We start from the raw sequence: 24,971 nt of genomic DNA, 5'->3' as shown, positions 1-24,971 counted from the left end.
AAAACACCTGCCTCTGCGTCATCATGAAGGCAGCTCTCCATTGTAAAGTACAATTCAGTCTCTCAGACACGGGAATCTGAATCTTCCCCCCCCCCCCCCCCCCCCGTGGGAGAGGAACAGATGTCTCAAGCATCCGAAAGGAGCTTCCTTCCTCCCCATCAACCCAGCTTATATTTCCAAGTCATGAGTCCTAAAACTCTTCAAGAGTCAATCAGCTAGGACTTATTGTTTCCATGACACCAGCTTCTTCCCACAGCCACTCAATGCTCAGGATAATTACTCTACATGACACCTGCCGACTGGAAGTGACAGATTTACACGAGGATTGTACCAAGGGTCTCCATATATTTAGTGTGGCCATCACCATGATGGATTGGCACCCTGGATTGGCACCACACCACACTATAATCGTGGGACGCTGACCCAACTCTGCAACTTCCCACACTTCTAGCCCAGGCCATCAGTGAATGGCTTTTGTAGGCTTCGCCGGCCAGAGAGGAGAATCTCTGCTCCGTACTGTGACTGTACTCCCAAAGGTGGGGTGACGACTGCCACCCAGAGATATTAGATTCCAATAAGAGGGATGTTTGCTTTGCCAGTAGGCACTATAATTGTTTCTGTTGCAGAATGCAAACACAGATTTTTGGAGGAAGTGCAACAAGCTAGGATGAATGGCAAAAAGGCAGGAAAAATATTTATAAAAAAAGCCGTGTAACAATTCAAAGCCTTTTGAAGCTTTTGGCTTGATATGTAGTCAACGTTCTCGCCAGTCTCTCCAAAGCTTGGATGGAAAATGGGAGTCCACTACATAAAGCCAGAGAAGCGAGTGACTCAGAAACATAGCTGTGGAAAATGGCAAGTCCATCTTTGTTCAGCATTAAAAATAAAACGCAGTAAAATGAAATAGAATAAATAGGAGCCTACCTGAAGAGGCCGAAGAATCGTAAGTACTTCTGTCCTTCCTATTTGTCCTGAAGGGCTGAATGTCCTTTTCCCTGTAAGTTCCAAACCCTTCAAAGCTTCTTCTTTTACTCCCACTTGCATCATTGTCGCGCTTGTCACTCGAGGAATTCATTTCACCAAACATGTCCAGGGACTCTGACCTTGCATTACTCTCCGTATTACCAGAGTATCTCTTTGTGCAAGAGTCAATGGGATCGTTGCTTGAGTCACTTTTATCTTTACTCTGTGTCCACTGCTGGGCATCAGAAAGTGATAACGTAGACAGCGTATCCACTTCAAAGTTACTCTTCGAGCCTTTGTGTCCGGTTTCACAATGCTGGTGCTTCTGCTTCTCCTTATGCTTGCTTTTCTCAGTGAGCAAGGAGAGGTCTTTATCTGAGCCACTTAGCCTTTCATTGATCGCATGGCTGGAGAAGCCAGTGGACTTGCTAGCAAAGAGACCACTCAGATCTTCGTGTGTCCCCAATATCCGCTCGTCCTTATGCTTGTGCTTATGTTTGTGTTTCCTTTTGTGAAGTCGGCCACTTGAAAGGCTTGTCCCTCCAACCTTCGGAGGAGCCAGAGAGGACTGCATGTCTCCAAGGCCCATTCCCACAGGCGTTTGCAGGTGCACTCCGTGTTTCGCTTTATGCTTGGCAGTGGTGGACATCTTCATATGAGAGCTTGCATGGAACTGGGGTGGGGGCACGGTAGGTCTCATAAATGGGGAAGCCGCTCCGAGCGTGTGAGACAGGTACAAAGGAGCTGGATACTGACCATAGTAACCAAGATTCATCATAGGCATTGACGTGTAAGGCATTCCATAGGGTGCATAGTAACTCCCACTGGGAATAGGGTAACCGAACCCTTGTAAAAAAGGCACCTTTGTCATGGTGTCATTGGTTTTGGCAGGTCTACCACGCTTCTTCTTAGACTTCATGTCCGAGGTCCTGCGAAGATAGAGCAATGGGTCATATTGGATATATGGCACAGGGTAGTAGTGATCAAAATTAATCCTGAAGATGCTAGGATATGGATTTTCATGATAAAACGTGTAACTTCTATGGGAAATCCTGAACACTTGAAACTTATTGATGAGTTCCTCAAGGTCTGCCAGAAACTGGAGGTCATCTCTGTTCTGCAGGCTTTTCCTTTTCCTCTTGTGCTTTGGCTTTTTAATGCTCTCATGAGAGAGAAAATTATCCACGATGAGATGTTTCTGCCGGTGACCATGCCTGTTCTTTGTGCTGGTGTCAGATGGGATCGCCTCTGGATTGTCCAGGGTGCAGAAATCAAAGGAATATCTCCGGCGGGATTCTGAGCTCTTTTCGGCTTGGTCAGAAGTGCTGTTGTTGTCTGTACCTATCCCACTGTCGCTTGGTATGGTTTCCTCACTGTGAGACTCGCTCACTGGTGACAGCGTGACTTCTTTCAGAGAACCTATTTCACAGAGGTGGGAAGGTGAATTAGCCATTAACCTGGGTGGAGACAGCTTCCAAGTTCCACTGTGCATTCCTTTCTGGGTTTTTGTAGGAAGAGCACTGATAGGTTGAAGATTTGGCATAGTTTTTAACTCTGAAAAATTCGTTTCAGTGCTTGCAGGGCTAAGGTTGCCATTAGTCCCCACTAACTGTGTTGAAAGTGGATGAATAGCTGCTGGTGACGATGCCACAAGTGACTGCAGGTTGGAAGGCACTGCTGGGTTTTCTGGCTGGCTGGAAACAGGCCTTGAGTGCTTGATGGCTGTCTTAGGTTCTTCTGGCTGAGGCTGCAGCTCTGCTCTGGGCTTCCTGCCCCGTTTTTTGCCAATGTAGATAGTCCCCCTCTTGCTGACATTGATCTGCTTCCCTAGTCTGGCATCAATGGTTGTTGGCCCAGCACTAGACGGTGGCTGAACTTTTGCTTTTAGAGCTATGTTGCTGGAGCAGGACGACAAGATCTGATTGAGAATATTCTTCCTTTTGAGGGTCTTCATTTTATTAATGGTCTTGATGGTCTTCTTATCCAAGACCCCGAGCTTCCCAACCTTTTTGTGAAACTTGAGTTCACTGATGGACTTGTCCTCTCCTGGGACCATCTGAGCCAACTTGGCCAGGTTCCGTCTCCTCTTCCTTTTCTTTGTTCCTGGAAATTCGCGATTGATTGGACTCACTGGGCTGGTGGAGGTTCCCTCATGAATGGTTTCAACAGTGAGCAAAGGCTGTTTCTTTGGTCGTCCTCTTTTTTTCTTGACAGGTGTGATCACAGTAAGACTGTCTGTATTGGTATACAGAGGGCTGGATGGTGTGATGGGATAGGCTGAAGGAGGCTCCACCATCAGCTTCTCAGATGTTGCCATGGAGGCCTCCCGAAGGATAGATTTAGGTTTGCTGCAGGTCCATCTCCGCTTAGCTGCAAGTTTGGGGTGCTGGACCTCAGACAATTTGCTAGCTGTGGGAAGATCGGTAGGTAGGAGCGTGGATGTCACAGCTACAGATTTTCTGAGCCTAGTGGCACTGTTGGGGGAAGCTTTGTCAGTGAGCACACTGCTTTCAATAGCTACTAAAGGGGACTCATTTTCAATCACTTTCCCTGGCTTTGTGGCTCGAAGATCTTTTTTACTCCCCTCTGACTGCAAACTGGTCCTATTCGCTACTTCACTGCTCATAGGAAGTCCGGAAGGCAGGCTTTTCTCCTGGATAGTTTTCTCTATGGAAGATTTTGCAGACTGCCTTTTTTTCCTTTTGTGGCCAGACGTATCTGTTGTTGGAGACTTTATTGGGATAGTAATTCGTACATGACTGGTGTCACTTTCGGAACTGCTAGCAGAACTGGGATTCTGCTTTGTGGGTGATGCATCTAACACACCATCCATTGAGTAAGACTCCTTTTTCCCATCCATGCTGTCATGGCTTTTGCTGTCAAATGCTTTCTGCGCACTCTTCACCCATTCAATGTCTGTAGTTGGGATGGTTTGACTTATCAAGTCTTTTTTGCTGGACTTCTTCTTTGTAGTCCCTGTAGGCTGATCGGGGGCCTCCAGCTGCACACCTCCCTCCGGATCGACAAGAGGCAAAAGCCCATTGCACTCAGAAGCACTGCTAGGGGCAGTTGCGCCGATGTTGTTGGGTGATGGGACTGCACTGCAAATGGCAAGCTCTTTACTACTGGCCGACAGCTGTCCCCAGGTGCTTCCGGCACAGGATTTCTTTGCTTGGGATTTGCTGAAAGAGACTACTGGCTCTGGAGCGGGGACCTTGGTGGCACTAACAGCTTCTCGACTGCACTCTGTATTGATGAAACAACTCTGAGATGTGGATCCAGTATCAGAGCTTGCTGACCAGTCAAGATGGTGCTGGTTGCTACTTTTCTGCTGGTGCTTTGATTTTAAGGTATCACCGGTGTAGTCTTGCTGGAGGCCCGGATCGTAGTGCAGAGCAGAATGTTTTTGTGGCCGGTCATAAACCTGAAAGGAAGAAGAGAATGAAATTAGGAAAAAAAAATTAATTTATTAGACTAGTCATAACCACTAATTACAGCTCTTTATGTGTACAGTGAATGACAACTTTTCTTAAGTACTGCCCTCTTAAGGGTTAGGAGCTTTTATAAAGTCTTCTTAAACTTGAGCTAAACACGCATTTAGATTTATGCATTGCAAATAAGTTTTGTTTTCCCATTCTAAAACAATGGATACATTTCCATAAACACTAAATTGCTAAGGAAACAGTCTATTGATTTTTAATTTAAAATACACATTAAATATTCCTTTCAATGGATGAATGGTGCAACCCAGCCTCCTGGTGAGAACCCCTTTTTCCTTAAAAATAATCCCTCATAAAACTCCATGCTTCGGGCCGCTCAGAAATAGAACAATTAAGCTCATTGTTGTAAACAACAAAAACGTGAAATTATCTAGGAAGTGATTACAAACAAGAGGGAAACCCATGGGTTCATTTCCCTACAAAGCCCAAATCTGCAAAGATTTACTTGCTTAAATTTCCACGTAGGAGTCATCAGCGCAAAGTTAGTCTGAAACTCACACGCTTAGCGTCAAGTGTGTAAGGCACGCTTGGCAGGTTCAAGATTTGCATTACTCCCTTTCCATTTGAATAATCCTCTATTTGCAGTGTTGGTAAGAGATATTTTCCATATGACTTCTAATCCAACAGGAGCCCTTCAAACCACAGGGGTTACAGTAAGGGCAAAATTACACTGAAGACTGTTACAGAGCAAAAGACAGTACTTTTTCTTGGTGGGCCTCCTTCAGGTGAAGGAATTACATTTGTTACTGCTGTTACCTTTTTACAAATTTCTTAAAACAAAACAAGCCCGTTTTACTTTCACTAACTGACCTCTTCTAGACCTTTGTTTGCCGTTACACTAGTCTTTTTTTGTTTTGTTTTTTTTAACTCTGGATCACGCTTTGAAACTTATTTCATACATGTAGTATCACAAACAACCATTCTCAGTAAACTGTGACTGTAATTACACCTTTCTGGATACCAAATAAATGATGAGATCCTTAAAATAAATGTGTAACCAAGGAAAGAACAATAGAAAACAACTGCAAAGGGTGTTATGTTTCTGCAGACACACTGTTACCAGCAAGCCTCCATCAGTAGCATTCTCTTAGACCTGTTTGGGGTGTTTGTAACAGAATTTGGGGCAAAGAGGTTGTCAGTCTAAGAGGCTTTTGAGCTCTAGTTTTCCGGGAAACGAGGCATCCCTGGTTCTCAGTGACTTCAGGGGTATTTGAAAGGTGCTACACATCCCCAAGTCCAGGGTGCATTATTTAGCAACCAGTAAATAAGCGTGTTGCTGGCAAACTTGACGATGATTTACCCTTAGTGTGCATATAAAAACAGGCATGTGGCCTTTTTGGAATACACAGTAACGAGGAAGCTGTTCTGCTCCATTGTCTGAGGAGTAATCGGGGACTCTTAAATCCTGTGGATAGTTCAGCTGTCGTGCATATGGACCAGCTATGCTCAGGGAAAGCAGAGATTTCCAGGAATTGTGGAGTGAGAAAATGAAAGCATGCAGCTGTGGTAGGACTGCAGATGTCGCGGGCTTGTGACACCCGTTTTTTTCTTTTTCTTTCTTTTTTTTTTTTTTTTAATTTTCCCCCTAGCCTGGGAAAAGAGCCGAAAGCATAAACAGATCTTGGGGACTGAATCAGTTCCTCCTTCCAGAGGTGACCTCCCACACTGGAGCCACCACCGCCGAGCACGCGGCAGGGACGGTGCCCGCGCTACTGCCTCGCGAGCCACTTCACCGCCCTAGGTTCAGTGAACAGAGGCTGGGCAGGAACAGAGCTGACATCCCTCTGTTTCCAAAAACACGTGAAAAAAAGAAAAAACCCACAGCCCATCCACTTCTACCTCCTTTGGATACGGGCAGAGAGGTAAAGTTAAATCAACAGCACTGAGGCTGAAGTTTGATCCCCCCCCCCCCCCCACACCAATTACACATCATCTTCCCATGGCACCATGATTTCTGACTTCAAAACCCTAGAAATTATAGGCTGAGGCCTCTACTGGTCCTGCACCGACATCGGGCCAGGCTGCTTCTGCAGGGACCTGTAATCCCAGCAACTCTTTATACTCAGCTTCCCTCCCAAATGCCAAGCTGTAAAACTAAATGACCTAAAAAATGTCTTTTGAAAACAGACAGGGTCACGGCAAGTAAGGGAAAACATCACATGCTGGCAACACTCTGCTCCCTCCACCTCCGCCGCACACACGCTGCTCTAGTTTAAAAAGGAGCAATAATCTCCGATTCTATATTTAAAGACAGTTAATAAGGGCTCAGAACCGAGAGGCCAGCTACACATCGGAGATGAACGCCCATATATCGGTTAGCTCCTCCGGCTTCATTTCCTTGCCACGCGCATTATAAAATGACGATGTTAGCAGATCCTCAACGATAGTCTTCTCATTACTCCACCCCCGCAGGCCACCGCAAGGTCTGTCTTATAATTCATGAGACAGACAGGCCTATGTCATCGCAGGTGCCAACTCGGGCCGCCTTTAATCACATGGATAAGCGCACCGATTTCAAGAGGGCTTCGAAAGGGAGCAGGCTGCAGAATGGGGGGACTCCAGTTCCTAGGTGGGATGCCAGTACCATGCATCTGCCCAAGCATGTAAGAGTCCATGGGGTCTCTCCATGCAGCTTCTTCCAGCTTAATATTTACCATTAGCTCTCTCTCGCCAAACACGGCCGTGTCACTCTAAAATAATTATTCCGTGTGCCTTTCTCCAGCCTGGTAACTGGAGATCACACAGCCGCGGCAGGTCGTGTTTCGCCAGCTGCAACGGATACCGGGTGGCCGCTTACCTAGAAAGCGCCGGCAAATGGGTTGAAAGTAATGGGGCGAAGTGCATTTTGTTCCCGGCGGATCCATCTGGGTCACGGCCCGATCCCAGTGCTCCCGCTGCGATTCGCCCCGCTGGGCGAGCACCTGCAAGCCAAAGGTGCCGAGACAAAGAGCGAGGTTGGGCCCGCGGGAGGACGGGCGAGAGCAGAGAGCTTTAAAAAAAAAAAAAAAAAAAACAAAAAACCCAGGCTAAGCCCAGGCACGAGCCTGCCGAGCTCTTCCAAGCCCTGCCGATGGCTGTATCTTGCTGCCTTTCACAGATACTCGTTACTTAATATGCTGCAGCTGCACAGATCCGGGCAATGGGCTGCTGACTTGTACAGAGTTCCTATCCCAGCACAGCCAAGATTGGCCAAACGAGTAGTCTTTGTCACAAAAATCAGAAAGATTTACTTTTATTTACTTTCTGGTTTGTGAGGCCCTGAGAATACTTCAGGCTCCACTCCCTGCCTCTGTTTGTAGTTCGCCCTTTTGTTACACGGGTTTTTCTTCAGCAACTGGTTCTTCTGCACCAGCAGTCTGCCCCTCTTTTTTTTTTTTTGGGGGGGGGGGGGTGGTGAAATTTTGAAATATAACTTAACCTGCGCGATTTTATCACATCTCCCACAACTTGGTCAATATTCCTCTTGACATTCAGTTTACTGGACATGGGTAACAACTGGGTAACAATCCCACAGTTCCTTTGGGGGGAGAAAAAAAAAAAAAAGATATGAGGAAGCTAATAGTTCTTGCAACTGCAAAAAAAGTTTGAGCCACACAAGCCAGCACATGAAAGGCTACAAAAATAAAGCTCAAATTCTCCTCTTATTGTTGCAATGACTTTAACGTCAAAACCCTGAGTGTTAAGCCCTCAGGTTTGGCAGTGCTGGGTAGACCTATGAGCAGGATACGTCTCACCTACTGGCTACTGAGGTGCACTGGCTGGAGAGTAGAGGAGGTGGCAGACAGGGTTACACCTGCCTTTGCAGACCTGCACAAATGCAGGTGTGCTTGCTCCTCGTTCCTGCAGCTCTGCTTGCAGTTCCTTGCAAACGAGAGGATGAGACCGCGTCAGTCCCTGATGAGCGGCACCCTCCTCTGCGAGCAGTACCCCAGCGGCAGAACCCAGCTCACGGGGACGCTTTTCACTTCAGTGCTAGATATCACAGCCTGCCTCACCATTGCCTCACCCGAGTGTCTCTCCGCATCCATGGGCTGCTTCTGGTCCCAAAGCAAAAAGTGGGAGGAGATGTCAGCAATCAGACAAAAAAAATTAAGGACTTAGTCAACCTCTCCCTCCCCCCCCCCCCCAAAAAAAAAAAAAAAACAACCCATATCTATAAAAAGGAACATAATTAACAAAATACACACACAGAAACCCAGCACCTGACAAAAATCTGCTCGCTTACAGAGTACGGTACTCCCCTGCTCCAAAAGCACCTTCTTCCAGAGGTAGCGCACATACAGCTTGTCAAGAATCTGGCTTGCAAATCAAAGTTAATACTACAACGCCCCCTCTTTAAATCATTCGCAGATCCATCTGTGTAATGGCTCCTCAAGTGTAATTCCCTATTAAGAGGCTTTATCTGGAGAGATAAGCAGCTGGTTCCCATGTCACTAATTGCTGTCTGCTGTGATTTTAAAACATCTGCACCATTGTGCTCTTCATTTTCATATTCTAATCACCCTGAAACTTGAAAAAGGTACATCATTGATTGTTTCTGTGGGTTAATTAGTACACAGTCTCCTTGTAGAGACAATTTAAAGGCAGTCAGAACCTCAATCAGCAAGTTTGTTTTAAAAATTAATAACATCGGGAGCGTCTGCGGGGATTGGCATCCACAGTGACACATCAGAGCGTGCTCTGGGGACATACCATCCTTTGTTATCTTCTTCAGAGGCGGGAAAGAAAAAAAAAAAAGGAAAGAAAGAAAGAAAAAGAGGAAAGCCTTTCCTAAATGAATAATGTCACTTAGAATCAGAGTCTTGGGAAGTGTTTGCTTTTATCTCAGGGCCACCCCTGTCTCTCCAGTGAGAACAAACCTGAGCAAAACGTCGTGCAAGACCTCTATGCGGTCCTGGAGCTTCTAACCCATTTTTTGGTAGTAATTTTGGCAGTCAGGGGCCGACATCTCATTGGAAATCAATGGGGTGAGGCTGTGGCTGCTTGGACCTATGCGGACGTCTGCTCCGCTTTGCCTGGCTTGGCTGGAGGCTGGTTGTGAGGTGTTGTTTCCAAGCTAATAAGCCACGCAAAGAAGGATATTAGCTCAGGCACAGCACTCTGCTAAGCCAGCTATATTGCACGCAAACTGGACTTTCCTTCTATCTTGCCAGCTCAGAGCAAAGGCCAGGCTGAATTTATACCTGAAGTAACTGCATTACCTGCATTAACTTAGGCTTATACTCAAAAGTGCACTGGACAGTGCGGAAAATGGGCCTTTGGTGCTTAGCAAAAGGTCAGCCTGAGATTTTCAGGAGGGAATGAATAGATCTGGGTGCACTGACGTTTAGTGGAAAATGCAGTGGGCACCTGATTTCCGAAAACTCAGACTCTGCTTTGGTGCTTCGTGTAGCGCTTCTAAAAACTGGAGAAAATCCAGGTAATTTGTTCCTCTTGAAAGGCTTTCTCTTCACTTTCTGCTTCCTAGACATACAGGAAAATATGTTACTGGAGGAGAAAACCCTTTGAGAGGAAGAGAAAACTGAGATTTCCAGCTCCAACACATGAATAAATAATCCTGGCTCAGATCATACTTTTGCTCAAAATTGAAACTGAGCATTTCCTCTTGTGTCCCAACGGGACAGCTGAAAACTGCTCACTTGAAGCCCATAATCAGAACTACAGGTTGGAGGTATTTCATGTAGTTTGGTGAGCGCGCTGAACCTGCATTCGTCGGTAAATAAAAGATGCCAAGCAGAAGAGACTCCAAGCTGAGTGGAGCTTGATGACTTGCAAGGTTGACCCGTTAATGAAATGAGATGTGATCTGGTTGTAGGAGGGGTCGTGTGATCTGGTCAGGCCAGTCCATATCAGCAGGGAACTGTAATGGTTTCAGGAAGCCCTTAAGGTTCCCCGTGGCTCTGATCGGGGAGAAGGGAACACAAACTGGTGTGTGGCACTTGCTGGGATGGCAAGTAGCATCTTGTGAGAGACCCTGCTGAAGCTAGTGCAAAACCAATGTATGGGCCTTAATTCCAATGGAAATACTATCCAAAAAAAAAAAAAAAAACAAAAAAACCCACGTCAGCAGGCACTAACATGAAATTCATAGTTATCATCCCAAAGAAGGGGGATTTTCCAGACCAGTTTTGTCAAACTTATCGTTCCCGGAGCTCCCTCCTTCCCCAAATCCCTAAGCCTTCAATTGCGCAAAGCCCAAGCAACGCTGCCTTCTTAGGAGCTTGGATCGTTCACTGGCAATCAGAAGAGAGGCAGGAATTAACAGAAAGCTGCAGGGTGACTACTCGAGAGCATGACGCAGCATGGGGTGGGAGTGGGTTAATTAAAAGCAAAGCATCACCTGTTTGTGTCCATTCACTGAACACAAACATCACACACAGGATCTTTTCTGAAGCTGCTGGGGGTCCTTCCAGATTTACACTCCCTTTGCTATGTAGCTCTGTCTTCCTTCATGTAATAACACCAGCAGAGAGACGCTGAAGTTGGGCGGAAATGCTGGGCTCGTTATTTCCTGCTGCACCGCAGGCACATCACTATTTGTGTCATGGGCACGGTCAAGAAAAATAAATAAGAACATCAGTGAAACAGATGATGTTGCAGGGGCTTTTGCATTTTGCATTATAACTGTACTGAGAGTAACTATCTAAAGCACTTATCCTTAAGGAAAAAAGATAGCAAAGCACAAAGATTACAAAAGGGTCCAAAGACGCTCATGTGGCTGCAAATTATATTTTTTCATGCATTCCTGGTAAGGCATTATGACTGGCTAAGTAGCTCACAAATTCCACAGTTATTCCAAATTAATTTCACTACAGGCTTTAAACTGGATGATTTACACACTGTTTCAATCTTCTGCTAGATTTCAGACACTTCCGTTTTCCAAAAGCAGGGATCCAGGATTTTATCTGAGTAAACTGCAACAGCATGGTGAATTTACAAAGGCAGAAGTCTAGTCTGGAGCTGGGAGCTGATCCGCTCCTTTACCAGTGGGATAGGCTCATCTCGGCACATATTTTCCTTATCAAATGTTTAAACAACCCTGGCTCTTTTCAGGGCTTTGTATTAAGCACTGAGTCTGGGAAAACTCTAAACAATGGGATTTTTCTGTCATCTCCAACAAAGAGCCCATCACCACTGACATAACAATGCAGTTTAAATATCGTGTTTAAGCATAACACAGTTTGCCGGATCAGTTTAGGCAGCTGGGAGAGAACAATTGGGCACCAGCTAAGGTGGAGTACAATGGGACTAATACAATTTTGCCCCATTCGTCTGGCAAGACAACCCTGGTTTGGTCCTTGTTTGGCCTCCAGCCAGCGTAAAGATTCCCAGGCGAGCGTTTCAATCAGACGCTACTTCCGCGCAGCCCGGACTTGCGGAGCAAAATGCCTCGCTAACCTGTCCCAAAGCCTTGCTCCTGCTAGCTGGAGAATTTAACAGCAGCAGCAGTATTAAGGCTTCATTATTCATACATAAAATGCACTTGCATCCCGACCGAGGCAGCACAAGTCCCATGGGAAGCACTGGAGCTCAACCTGCTCTTCCTGCTGCGTAACGATGGCATCAGACATCTAGGTTTCTATCCCGTCTTTCAACTTTGCTCTGCAGATTTCAAGATTTTGAGGGCAACGTGTATTTGTACAGTGACTTGGCCCAAATCAAACAGGAGGAGGATGCCAGTACAGACTGGGGCCTGCTGGCCCGGAGGAAACACAAGCGGTAACATGCCTTCTTCTTTCCTAAAGCTTCGTGGAGCTGTCTAGAGCGTTAATGCTTGAGCACTTCTTGGATTACTAAATGGGAAATAAGGACGAGCAGCTGTGCTCCATAAGTTTCTGCTGTAATTTTTAAAAGCCTGCAGTGCTTAATTTGCATTGAAAGATTTCTTTTATCCTTCATTTATTATAGAAATTGCAGTTTTACCCTGAATACTTTTTCTTCCAAGGGGTGGGGGAGTTATAAATGGCTTTTCCATTGAGGCCAGTGATTCTTTCCACTAGAGTTAAATAATTTGATTATAAATTGAGTCCTTAAATGTCAAGGAGATGCTGAATTCACCTGAAAACAGGCATTCAGAGAAGCTCATAAAAGCTGTGAGCTCCAGCCAGTTAGCTCATCATTCTTTTAGCATGCACTTCATTTAGCAGTTACTGACCGCCAGATTAGTTCTTTCAAAGCATCCTGACTGCAGCTAAGGTCTAACACGAAGTATTGCATTGGCTGCAAGATGAGCAAAAAGTCCAGAAATCTGCCAAAATAACTATTTGGTGCATCTGGGTTAAAGCTCATGAAAACTTACGGTAGAGATCAAATGTACTGGAGGAAAGGAGCGTCCTCTTACCTCCCTGCTTTAAGAGCTGAGTCCTGCCCCACAGATCTAGTGAGAGTGTCACTTGTGACTTCAGCAAATTCAGGCTGAAGAGGTGAACTTCAGCGATCTGCAGCGAATGTAGGAGGTTCATTCCTTTTGGAAAATCTGCCTAAAGAGGTCAAAGGGACAAATTTCTAGCTCTGCTGGGGATTTACTCAGAAGACTGAGTAGACCAGGGTAGACCACTGGGTAGACCACTGTGATGTAGACCAGAGTGAGACTGTTAGTCTGCCCAGAAGAACAAGAGTGACAGAGGTGAGGCACATTATATGGACTCAAGGTGGGTTAGGGTTATTTATATTGAAGGATGTGGTATGTGAAGAGTGTGCTTCATTGCAGGATTGACAAATGTCCCCAAAGCTGCACTGGGGCCGTGGAGGTTCTCCCAGTGCAGGTGGACAGTTTGCCTAAGCCACCAAGAGTTATATTTAGCCAGAATCACCTTTCCTGCCACCGTACTTTTTTTCTTTCCCTCCTCCCCCACTACATCGCAGTGCTTCTTCCCCTTGACAGATGGAAGAGGTTAGGCAAAGACAGCAAATGGTGTGGTATGTACCAGAAGGAGATGGGACATGTGTTGGAGTCTTCAAAAAAAGCTGGTCCCGGATCAGACTGTCAGAGTGGGATTTTCCCTTGTCTTTCACCAGTAAAATCCTTATCTTCTGATTAAAGGAGATAGAAACATTTGTCTTCCTTTGCACTTCATGCAGGTGTTCCTAATAGTCTAAGCAGGCATGCAGTGAAACCCGTCTGATTTGCAGAAGGCTACAGGACAGGTGGAGTTTCAGAAGCTTTGTTCTCTCACTTTGCCAACATGTATGACCGATGCTCATTTTTCATCACCGCTGTCAAATAAAAAAATGATTCTCTCCTTCCCTTTTCCTAGCAATTGCATGAGATGATTTCTGGAGAACTTTTGCTGCGTACGTTAAATACACCTGAGGTGTGGCCGAAGTCTCTGCTTCTGGGCTGCAGGTACCGCCCCGAGGACTAAACCATCTCCTTTTGTCCATACGCTCTTGCCAGCTCCCCCACTGCGCCCGTAGCAAACGCTTTCCCAGGAGGGGAAAATTTGACCAGGCGACAATAACCTTTTGGAGAAATAACCAAAAAATCGTAACAGAAAACGCTTCTGCGGCGACGCCAGGTGGGGTGATACCGCTTTCTTGGGGCATCATTGTGTGCTTTCTGAATGCCACGTGTCTCCGCCTTGATGCTCATCCCTCAGCTCTCCCTCTTACCCTCCCTCCCCAGTTATGGCAAAATCACCTTTACTAATAAACCTCCAGCTCGAATAGCAGGTTTATTTAGTGTGCTATAAAAACAGTCATTTCTCAGATCATAAAAGGGGCTCAACTGGACTGCATCATTTTGCTGAAGTGAGTTTTCTGGTGGAGCGATTCTCCCTTCTAAATGCCACAGTGCCCCACTGCCAGTATTTATGTACCAAAATAAAATGCAATTTTCTATATTTTATTAAGTGTGAATCTCCAGCGGAAATCCATCTGGGAGCGGAACCCAACATTTAATTGTCCCTTGATTTTATACTTTTAAGACTTTCTCAGCCTTTTTCAAAACAGCATCAGACAAACTACAGTTTTACTGAGGTACAGCACAGCATTATCACTTAAATGCCCTGACCAAGGTTGTGCTTGGTTTCTGCACACGTAAACTGACACCAGTACAACCCAGATAAAGAAAGAGTAGAGGACAGAGGTCTACCAAAGAGGCCCGCAAGGCACCCCAAGCATGGATTTGTGCTTAAATGACCTTTTAGACTTTACTCTAGCGACTCATCTAAGAAATTATGGATAAAATTCAGCTTATTTAGTCCCCAGTCTTCACCCATGAGGCTGAATAAGTGCTTGGAAAGTCTTCTAAATATAAATTCAGTCCTGGGGTTAGCATGCAGAACAGTAAAGTTCAGTGCTCTTCCGGGTAAGGACTTGGCTTATCCTGTTCAGAAGATCTGGTCTGGAGAAACCCTTCGGTTCTTCAGCCTATGCTGAAATTCGACGACTTCTACCCACGTGCTTGCCTTGGGAGTGGAGCCTTCAGGACTAGCCATAAAGATGGTAAAGTACTGCCAAGCACTTCAGAGCATTGCCATTTTAATTGTCCTTCTTCTATTAAACCACCTAAATACTTTTCTTCTCCCTACACGTGTTGACAAAGCGTAACCATTCCCACTCCTGCTATTACTTCCTCTTAAGTGCTGACTGCGTGTTTGAGCTGAGTAACTCTATAAAAACACCGACATCGAAGATGCAATCCCCTATCCAAGCAGCTTGGCACACGGGTTAAATCAGAGGTAGGCAGCACACATTTCAGATGTGAAAGTGCATGCGTCCGCTGTTGAGGGAGGTTATGCCTCTCTTTTTTTTAAAATGCAGCTTACTCTGAAGCATGATGTAGTTGGCAGAAGGTAAGTATTTCTAAGGGGGTACTGGAGGACATAGAGGGAGATGAGCTAAAGCACAGGTGAAAGAGGTGTTTAAGCATCTAAGATATAAATCAAAGGGACTACAAGTACCTACAAAGCGAGGAGATTTGCACAGAAGGCCCTTCAGTCTAGCAGATAGATACGAGAAAATGTCATAGTTTGAAGCCGAAGCTAGGAAAACTAAGATCGGAAACATGGCCCACATTTTTAATAGTGAGCATAATTAATCACGAGAATAGCTTATCATAGCAATGGATTCTCTGTTACTGGAAGCGTCTTTTAAATCAAGTCTGGCTGTTTTTCTAACACATATGCATTAGTGCACGACAGCTATTGCTCTTGTAACAGGAACACATTTAAGCAAATCCCCTGGTATGAGTTATGCAGGAGGTTTGACTAAGTGATCACAATGGCTCTTTCTAGCTTTAAAAATCTGTGACTTATACATCCTCTCTATATTCTCCAGTGTTTTGTCCAACCTAGTGTTAAGCAATTCCAGAAATGTATGTGTCTTCAACCTCTTCCTTTGGGAGGCTATATCCCAGCGTAATAAATTTCACTGTTCAGAATCTCTTCTTTCTTCCCCTGGAATCAGTTTCTATCCCTAGACACTCCTCATTTCTGGATTAATCCCAACAATTCTTCCTCAGCCTTGGCATCAAAATAGAATATTTTTAATTTTTTAACAATTCATTCCCGTTGCCATATTCCCTACTGCTGTAAAGTGGTGTGCCCCACTGGTACAGCAGAGTCGATCTACGCAGGTAAGGATGCCTAGAGGAGCCCAGCAAGATGTGGTTCCCCCCGGAGTCAGGAAGGGCAGCGTTTGACCGCACGCTGCGCTGCAAGAGCAAGCAAAGGCAAAAAACGCCTTTGGTGAATGCACCCAGGTACCAGCACGGCCCAGGTAAAGCCATGGTGATGCCTGCTGCGATTCTTCTGCACTAGCTGAACGCAGGCACAAGTAAATTTGACAGATGCATATATATATTTATATATATGTGTGTGTGTGTGTGTGTGTGTGTATTTATATATGTACAATGTTCCTTCAGACTGACTCTGTCCTCATCAAATAGGGCTTAACTGAGCTTCGGTCTTGAATTTTATGAGGAGGCAGAGTCTAACACCTGTTCTAGCTCTAAATCTTGCAGACATCTGTAAAACAGAACAGAATCAGAACACCCTGGAGCTGAAGACATAGGGAACACTGAGGCCAGTTTTAGTCATTGGCTGTTTTTTTCTTTCCTTTTCTTTTTTAAATATTGAAGAAGGCATTGATTTGGTCTTTTCTGTTTTAAATTTCTCGGCTGTTCTGTTTGCTGTATCACAGGCTCAAAGTAAGAGCCCAAATACAAACCCCCAGCCCCAAACTGTTGGAGGTCTCTGCCCGAATCCAAATGTCAGACTGCTTCAGCGTTCAGAATGTTTCCAATGGTCAGTTTTAAGGTGGAAAAAAAAAAAGAGAAAGGAGCAACAGCTAAATCTCAAAACACTGAACAAAAAGGTTGCATACATTGAAGTCATCGGTGCAGAGACTTCAGTGAATGCTTTAAACATGCTTCAAATAAGAGAACTATCTATCTCACCCTAGGTGTAGTATTTACTTATTATTTTTTAGCTACTATTTCTTCTTTTTCTGTTATTTCTGGACACACGCACACACACACACACACACACGCGCGCGTGCGCGCACTCACATACACACATATAATTGTGTTTTCCCCTAGACAGTCTACATATTCCTGTATATTCATTCACCCTTTAAGGATTTCTTTCAAGGAGATATGCACACATATTTTCTGCAACCAGAGAGAAAAACCTTCTGAAATCAGTGCAGATTCATCACCCACCCTGCACACGACCTTATCAGCAGTTGCCAAGGGTGGCCCCTATGGAATACTATGGAAAGGGCAAAGCTGGAAAACGTGCACTTTAAAGTGCCAAAGACTTAAGTTCAGTGTGCAGCAGCTGTAATTTCGCTGCTGCAGATTGCTCAGCTTGTCACAGATATTTGAGAATTTGGGCTTTCCCTGATCAGAGGTTCTGAGATTTATTACAGAATTTTCTTTTCTTTTGCCTTTTTTTTTTTTTTCTGGAGTAGGTGAGGAACAGTTGAGGTGGGCATGGGTACCATATAATAGATACATCTACTATCTCTCGTGATGGGGAGAGAAGAGAAACAAAGCTTCCTGGCATCTCTTTCCCCATGTGTAACATATTTTGCATTTATTCTTACTGATGAAGGGAATATTTAAAGAGAAACCAATGCCCTACACACAAAGAATCGGTTTTGGTACACGAGGTATGGCAAAATTTGATCTAAATCCTGCCTGCCCCATCTATTCAGGTTTGTCCTCAGTGGAGATTGTTATGCATTCAGCTGGATGGACTTCTTCAGTAACAGGTATTAAAAATGAAGCTTCTGTTTTCATTAACATGTCTGTTTCCCACCTGATGGCATCTCCTCTGAAGGATGTCCAGAACAGGTAATCCTTTCTCTGACTGAGTCTTTTTGCCCTTCCCTAAGAGGAACTGCTGCGGTAGGATATATATTTTGGAAAAATGCTACTTTATGAATAAAAAAGGTGATTGCGTGTGCGTGTGTGGCAGGGGGAAAAAAGAGGTTTATTAAATGCATCTTCTTTCCAACTTCTGTCATAGTCTTCAGAGTATTATCCATCACATCATTCACACAAAACCAAAAGACCTTGCTGTCATCTAAAGTTTATCTTTAATAAATCTCAAAGCATTTAATGAAAGAAGTAGGAATCATTATTCTGCATATTACAAATGGAAATACTGAGGCACAGGGATTTGCCCAAGGTCTGCCCATACTTTTGTGTCAGTGCCAGTGAAAGAATTTAGGTTTTCTGACCCTCGCTTTTGTCTGTGCCCATGAAGGTTTGTCTGTGTCCGAGACCAAGGTCTCAAGTCCATGTTTCCAAGGCATTTTACAATCTACCTGAAGATGACTTCAAATAAATGAATCCTTGCCTTTCATGACAAGGATAAGAAGATGAGGCTTCCACCACTAGCGAGGCATAGACTAGACAATCCTATATCAAATAAACCATCTCAGTAAAGCTAATGGGAGCTCCAGCACCTATGCTTTATGTGTGTATGTTTGTTTATTCTCTGGTTTATATGCAAATCAACAGGGGTAGGGTTTGCAAATAGTGAAAATACAAAAAAAAGCACTTGCTGGGCAAGTCGTGTATGCGTGTGAGTGTGTGTGTGTAGTTTATATTTTCTCATAGAATTCATGCCACTCTGGCAAGAAGCTGAAGTGTAAACAGACTGATCCTTTGCCATACCAGCACGCATGTATGTGAAAAAGGCTCTGAGCTGGCTAAAATGATGACTTTTCCATCAAAAGGGGCCATCCTCATCACAGAGGCAACCGGAATCACTTTTGCAAAACATTACGAGGAAAGAAACTCCAGACTGTGGAGAAGATCCCCAGTCTTCCACCCTTAAAGCAACTGCATCAGAAAAAGGTATCTAAGCTCTCCACTTCTTATCAAGCAAAGACACAGTCGCAGGCGAGAAGTGACCTAACGTTTCTGCTGCTCAAACTCCCAGCAACCTACACTAACTTAAATGAGAACATGTGCAATATAATTAGGTTTCCTTCTCCTGCAGACTTGTTGTACTTCTTCAGTTTGTAAAGGCGAGGACACTTTAGACAGAGGCTACAGCTCAGCAACGCTATCTGCTACTCATGGGGAGTTTACTTCTAGCTCGACAGCAAAAAGTCTGCTGCCTATTACTCACATAGCGGTGCCATCCCTTGACTCTGGGAGTCTTCTGCTCCTGCTTTTTCTGTAGATTATTTCCAACATGAGCCCCTCTGTGCCATTAGCTGTGCTTCCAGAGGGCTTTATTCCATTACTCGCACCGTTAATGAGGAGTATGCTACTCAGCCCTCTTGGTCAAGTATGGACAATGGCTGTGAGACTAGAGTCTTTCCTCTGCTTTGATTAACTTGGTTTGAGGTAGGCATACCCTCCTATATCTGGGTTTTTTTTTTTTTTTTTTTTTTTTACTTTTGGTTACTGTTCCCCAGGCTTGAAGGTTCAGCAGAGGACCTCCCCCCGCCACTTCAATATGAAAATTGCCATGGAAAGGGCCATTTACACTGTCCAAAGTTAGACATTTAACTTAGGCATGGGGGTAGGAGTCTCACCATCTATATGGACAACTGCTTTGACCACACTGATGATGGAGGAAGCCAAGGCACCTAACCCATCTCCACTTGGGGCATCCTTTGGAGGACTTGTATCCTCTCTGTGTTTCTTTAAATTACCAATTTCTCATTCTTGTAGCCTCTAGCTATTTTTAGAGACATACACCCCAACTATGGAAGCAAGCATGGTCTAGCCAGCCTAGCAGTTTGGAGATCAACGCTGTACTCTTGGCTCTTCCACTAACTTCAACGCACCCTGCTCTATCTGGAGTTGATACTTAGTGGGCCAGGGACCATCTCCCGCCATGCGATTATAGGGCAAAACAGAATGCCAGTTTTGGCAGTGGCTTCTAATTGCTAGTATTACAAAAATAGTAATTTTAGCAAAGGGGATTGGGGGGGGGTGGAGGGTTCTTTCAGATCCTAGGGGAGCCACTGCCAAAGTGAAGGTGTGTGCCCAGCGGGCATCAGAGCCACCCCAAACCCCTCTGCAGCACACCTGGAAGGTCATAGGGGCCTGTTTAAAGTTTCTGCCCACGCTACAGTAACACAGGCAGCAAACAAAGCCGGGCTAGTGCCTGGAAATCTTGTCTTCGAACCAGCAATGGTTTGGGGAAAATAACTGTAAAGCTATGGTGTAACTCAAATGAAAACATGAAGGTTACTAGGGAGACGAGCAGACTCACGGAGTAATTAAATAACCAGCAGACACACACACCCACACGAGCAGCCCTCATTTACTCAAATCCCTGACAGTTGTTTATTGAGAAGTAGGTGTTGACGGTTCACTTGTCTTGGATAGATTTCTGCCGGAATAAACACTAGTGCTTTCAAAATGCCTGATCCCATTTTCTTGTAAAAGGAAAAAAAAAAAAAAAAGGAAAGAAAAACACGCAGACACTATATACAGAGCGGGTATCGTTGCTGCTATGTGCTGTAGAGAGGGGACTCCATGTATGGGAAAGACTGAGCTGCAAGAGTGTTTTGGAAAATGAAGAGTTATTTCGCAATAGGCCATGACATCTCCCTTGGAGAAAACTTGCCCAGATTCTGCAGATTACTCTGCAGATGGAAAAGGGACAATATCTGATTTCAATATACTCTCAGATGAAGTCAAATTTGACTTGATCTAGAAACATTCCCTCCCCAGGGGGCTAGCCGCTGAACATTTAAGGCCTCTACCCTCCTTTAGGCTAATCTTTATATTCAAATGTAGGTGTAAGCGATAACGTTTGTGTAGTGTCAGTTGTAAAACAGAGCCTATCGAATGCAAAAAGGCTGCAAAACTCCCCCTGCTCAGTCAAGACACCATGCTATCAACAGCTGAAGAGATTGCTGGCTTTTCGCAACACAAATCGGAGGGAAGGGATGAAGTGAAAGGAAATTTAGGCTTAATATTAGAACCTGCTGACAGTGAGATGTATTAAGTTATAGGGCAGCCTACAAATGCAACAGGAAACCCATTTTTTGAACATGTAACACTAGACAAAATAATAGGGAATGGAGAAAATGCTACAGGGAACAATTGTGCAATGACAGGAAGACAGACTGCTAGGTGATCTATCTCTGTCTTTTCCAGTCTTCCCTTCCATGTTTCTGCAGTAATCCCAGAATTTCGTCTGTTTGAAGAATTTTACTGCACATAATCAAAACAAGGCTACCATAAAGGTCTCACAAAAGCTCTTCCAGGACTGTCTCTGATATTCAAGAGTGGCAAAACCAAGGATGTGTAACATTTAGCAAGGGTGGATTTCAGTAATTGCACAGAGCTGCTGCATTAGCCGCTTTGATATGCCTTTGGACCCACGTTTACAAGTCTCTAACAGAGTTAAGCACTTTACAAGGATCCCACTCCTGACTTCCCTTGCATTAGAAATGTAAGCACATTAAGCCAGGGCATAGTCTATGTGCTGGTTATCAAAGTCTGTAGCAAGAATCATTCCTACATAGCATGAGACTTGTTAGCAACACTCCAGTCTTTCTTCTCTTCTTCATCTGTTACTTGGTTTCATGTTTACTATCTTGCTTGCTTTTCAAATGAGTCCTATTTATACATCATCCTGGGGGGAGGTGACTTAGCAAACCCATCTGAACATACTTCTGATGGTACAATTAAATTCTTATATATAAGAAAATTTATTTCTTACACTTCTAAGACAACAGAGATTTACAAAATTTTTAAAGAGATTTCAAAGCCATGCAAAATCCGTTGCAACCCTCTACACTTAGGATAGTCTGTACTTCTCCCCATTTCCACACTAGGTTAGGCATAAGACATAAGTAAGACAATGATTTGACCAAGGGCAGGTAGTCTAGGCCTAACCACAACACAGGGAGACTCAGACTAGGAACCTAGGCCTTCACTCCTATACTTTCCTTTAATAATTTGAAACAATCATTGCAATTACATTTGTTTATTATTTTCACTGTGATTATCTGGTCATTCAAAATCAAAGCAGATGTGCCTTGCAGTAGCCACTGTACAAAAACAAAGGGAAAAAAGTCTACCCCAAAGTCTTTCCATTCAAATAATAAAGGCAGAACACAGAAGAGCAAAGACACTGAAGCAGAGGAGAAAGACCTATACACGATCCAATGCAGAATCCGTACCTTCTCACTTCTAAACTAGGGCTGAAACCATTTCATCAAGATGCTACCAGTTCAGATTTGTTCACTTACTGCTTAAAGCAGTCAAGCAAATAACCCATCTCACACGCACACTTAAGCTGGCCTTACACACTCGCTGCATACATGCTCCAGGGAACCCTTAGGTGCTGTAGCTCATCCTTCAGATGTTTTAGCTCACCGTGCAGCGTGTGCTTTCAGCGGTGTGAAAGAAAAGGTTAGCACCACAGCCAAGTTCCACTTGCAGAAAATACAGCTCAGAATGCATAAATAATTAAACGGTGAACATTTAAAACATGAGTCCTTAAAGAGAGCCTTTGTCAAAAAAAAAAAGAAAAAAAGAAAAAAAGGTAACTAGGATTCCAGTTAATCTTTCATAAGGCAAACCTTCAGACGGTTGCTTCTTCATGGACACTTCACAGTGTTCTGCTTCCTTTTGAACCAAGCGTTCATACAAAAAAGCATTTTGACAATCCCACTAGGATGCTCATCCTCTGTGTTCAGAGGGAGATTTATAAAGATCACAAGGCAGGATTGTGAATATAATGATCCCAGGGATTAGCTTTTCTTCTGAGTATGGTAAGGTAGTCCTTTGGACCTATCTGATATCAGAGAGGGGTCTCTTCACTGGGAGCCAGCGTGCAGCTTTCTTCTAACTACCAGTGCCCTTTCCCCACCTTCTCTCATATACCTACAATACTTCTAAATACTTAAAAGTTTAATGCAGCCGTACGTTAACTATCCTCCTCCTCACCAAGGGAAAATGGAGGAATCTCCAAGTAAGCCAATGAACTGTTGCTCCCAGTCGGAATGGATCTAGTACTGAGAAGTGCTATTAGGGTATTAGTAAGGAATGTATTTAACCTACTGGAAAAGCAAACCCAAAGGACAGGAAGCAGCTCATTCAGCAGAAAGAAGGTTTTATGATTAAGACACTGGATAGGAATTTCAAAGATTCAGATTCAATTCCTTACTCTCTCATATCCTCTTTGATTTTGGGCAAGGAACTTGACTGTTACTCGCCAAAGCTTCCGAAGAGGCCAGCTCCTATTTAAGCACTGAAATCACATGTACTTAATACCCTTCCTGACTGAGATTCCTGATTTAGGAATGTAGTCACCCAGGGCTGCCTCTGTGGTCAGTGGAGGGAGAGAGAGAGAGAGAGAGAGAGAGAGAGAGAAAGGTATTTCCACAGGGTGATTAGGCCAGTGAAGAACCTAACTTGTCCACTGGAGGTCCATGGACTATGTCTGGAGTCTATGGACACTACATGTCCTAGAGACGCTTGAGTGAAGTGCCCGAATTTCAGTGGCTGAGTTTCGCTTGAGGCACCCAAGCGCTCCCTCTGACAACAGCGTTATCAGAAGATGCTGAGACTTTGGAAAATGTTGTGCCAAAAGCTGTGGCTCTGTCTAAAAATGGAAAGAAATAATGCTATTTCCTTAATTTTGCTACATACACCTGTTTTGGATTTAGTCGGTAAACTTGAAGGACCAGAGCCTGTCTCTTACCCTGAATACCTACAACGCCTACCACAACAGGGGTCTGGTTTTGCTCAGGTCTTCTCTCGCTGTATGAACGCAATGGGGGCACACTGCATTCACAGCGTTTAACTGAGTTAACTGCTTTCACCTCTTGCCCTTGAGGAGTAAGGGGAAAGGGCAAAAACATCTCAGGCAGTTGAAATAACATCCCCCGTACAAGAAAAGCAGACTACCATTCATAAGGAGCTGCGTACTACCTGTCAACGTTCCCCCAAATTTTCATGCGTGTAAACTTCTAAGTAATCACATTGATTTGTATTATAAGTCTGTCCAATAAATGACATAAAAAGTTGTCATGAAAACACTGCATTGGCAAAGACAAGAACCTGAAAAATGTCGTAACTCGATGAGTTTGTGAGCACAACCTCAATTGAGCCCATTTGTGCAGATGGATTAATGTTACAGACTGTAATTACATGGGCACATACTGCTCTTTTCTGCAAGGCCCCTGCTTCGCCGAGGTTTTCATTCCTGTAACTTTATAGCACATTAATCATGAGTGATGAAGCCACGAATCAGTTATCCAAGTCATCCCAAATACATACTGACAAAACTTGTAAACCGCCACCCAGCACCACACATTCTGATTATCCACCTATATTACAGCAGAGGTATTTTTGGAACGTTTTAGACAGCTCTGAAGAGGTTCAGGGCTTTTTCAGAAGACAAGGATATCTGACCCACCACCCCCATAATACCATGTGCCTCAGTTGCCATGTATTCCTCCATGCAAAGCTCAGTAAGGGAAAATACAAAGGTCTAATATTTAATGCCTGCAGTGGTGACCTAGGACAACCTCCTGTATGGAAAAAAAAAAACCAAAAAACCTGTCATAGTATCTTTAGACACAAGTTGTGTCCAACTGGGAAATGCAGGCGGCTCTTTACGTGGCATTACTTTACACAAAGCCCCTAACGTTGTGATCCATTTAAAAAACCTAAGATCTGCGATATTTTTCTATGATTTAAAAAAAAGCCTCATTGGTACAAGACAGAACATTGCCTATGTTGTGATTTTACATCTATACACGTATAAACAAGATGACGGTTAATATTCGGAGGGCATTTCTTTTTTTAATTCTGTATGTTCGCCACTGGGTAGGTAAAACGGGCTCTTTCCCAGAACAGCAGATGAAATAATAAAAAGGTAAAGACAAGTAGGTTTATTGTATTTTGTCCCTATTTGTCATACAGAGACAAATACAGAGGCTGCTGTAACTATTGGTGTTATCCTTACTCGTTAGTGGCTTGAAATCTGCCACTCCTTGAGTCATAAATATTAGATTTGGGAAGACCTTTCAGGTCATTCAGGCCATCCTCTTGCAGTGGTCCCTGCTGAA

General features: G+C 44.3%; 1 protein-coding gene across 9 annotated transcripts in view; it reads right to left on the bottom strand.

Annotated features, from left to right (window-relative positions):
- LOC138060854 (SET-binding protein-like) overlaps positions 1-24,971 on the bottom strand; it is a 267,800-nt gene that overhangs the window by 75,614 nt on the left and 167,215 nt on the right. For all 9 annotated transcript variants that reach the window (XM_068927611.1, XM_068927609.1, XM_068927610.1 and 6 more), the window contains one exon: positions 925-4,387. In XM_068927611.1, coding sequence (XP_068783712.1) covers positions 925-4,387 — 3,463 coding nt within the window. The remainder of the gene's footprint in view (positions 1-924; positions 4,388-24,971) is intronic.

The sequence above is a fragment of the Struthio camelus genome, chromosome Z, assembly GCF_040807025.1.
Source record: "Struthio camelus isolate bStrCam1 chromosome Z, bStrCam1.hap1, whole genome shotgun sequence".
NCBI lineage: Eukaryota > Metazoa > Chordata > Aves > Struthioniformes > Struthionidae > Struthio > Struthio camelus.
The sequence above is the reverse complement of the archived record's forward strand: the minus strand, read 5'-3'. Positions and strand labels throughout refer to the sequence as shown.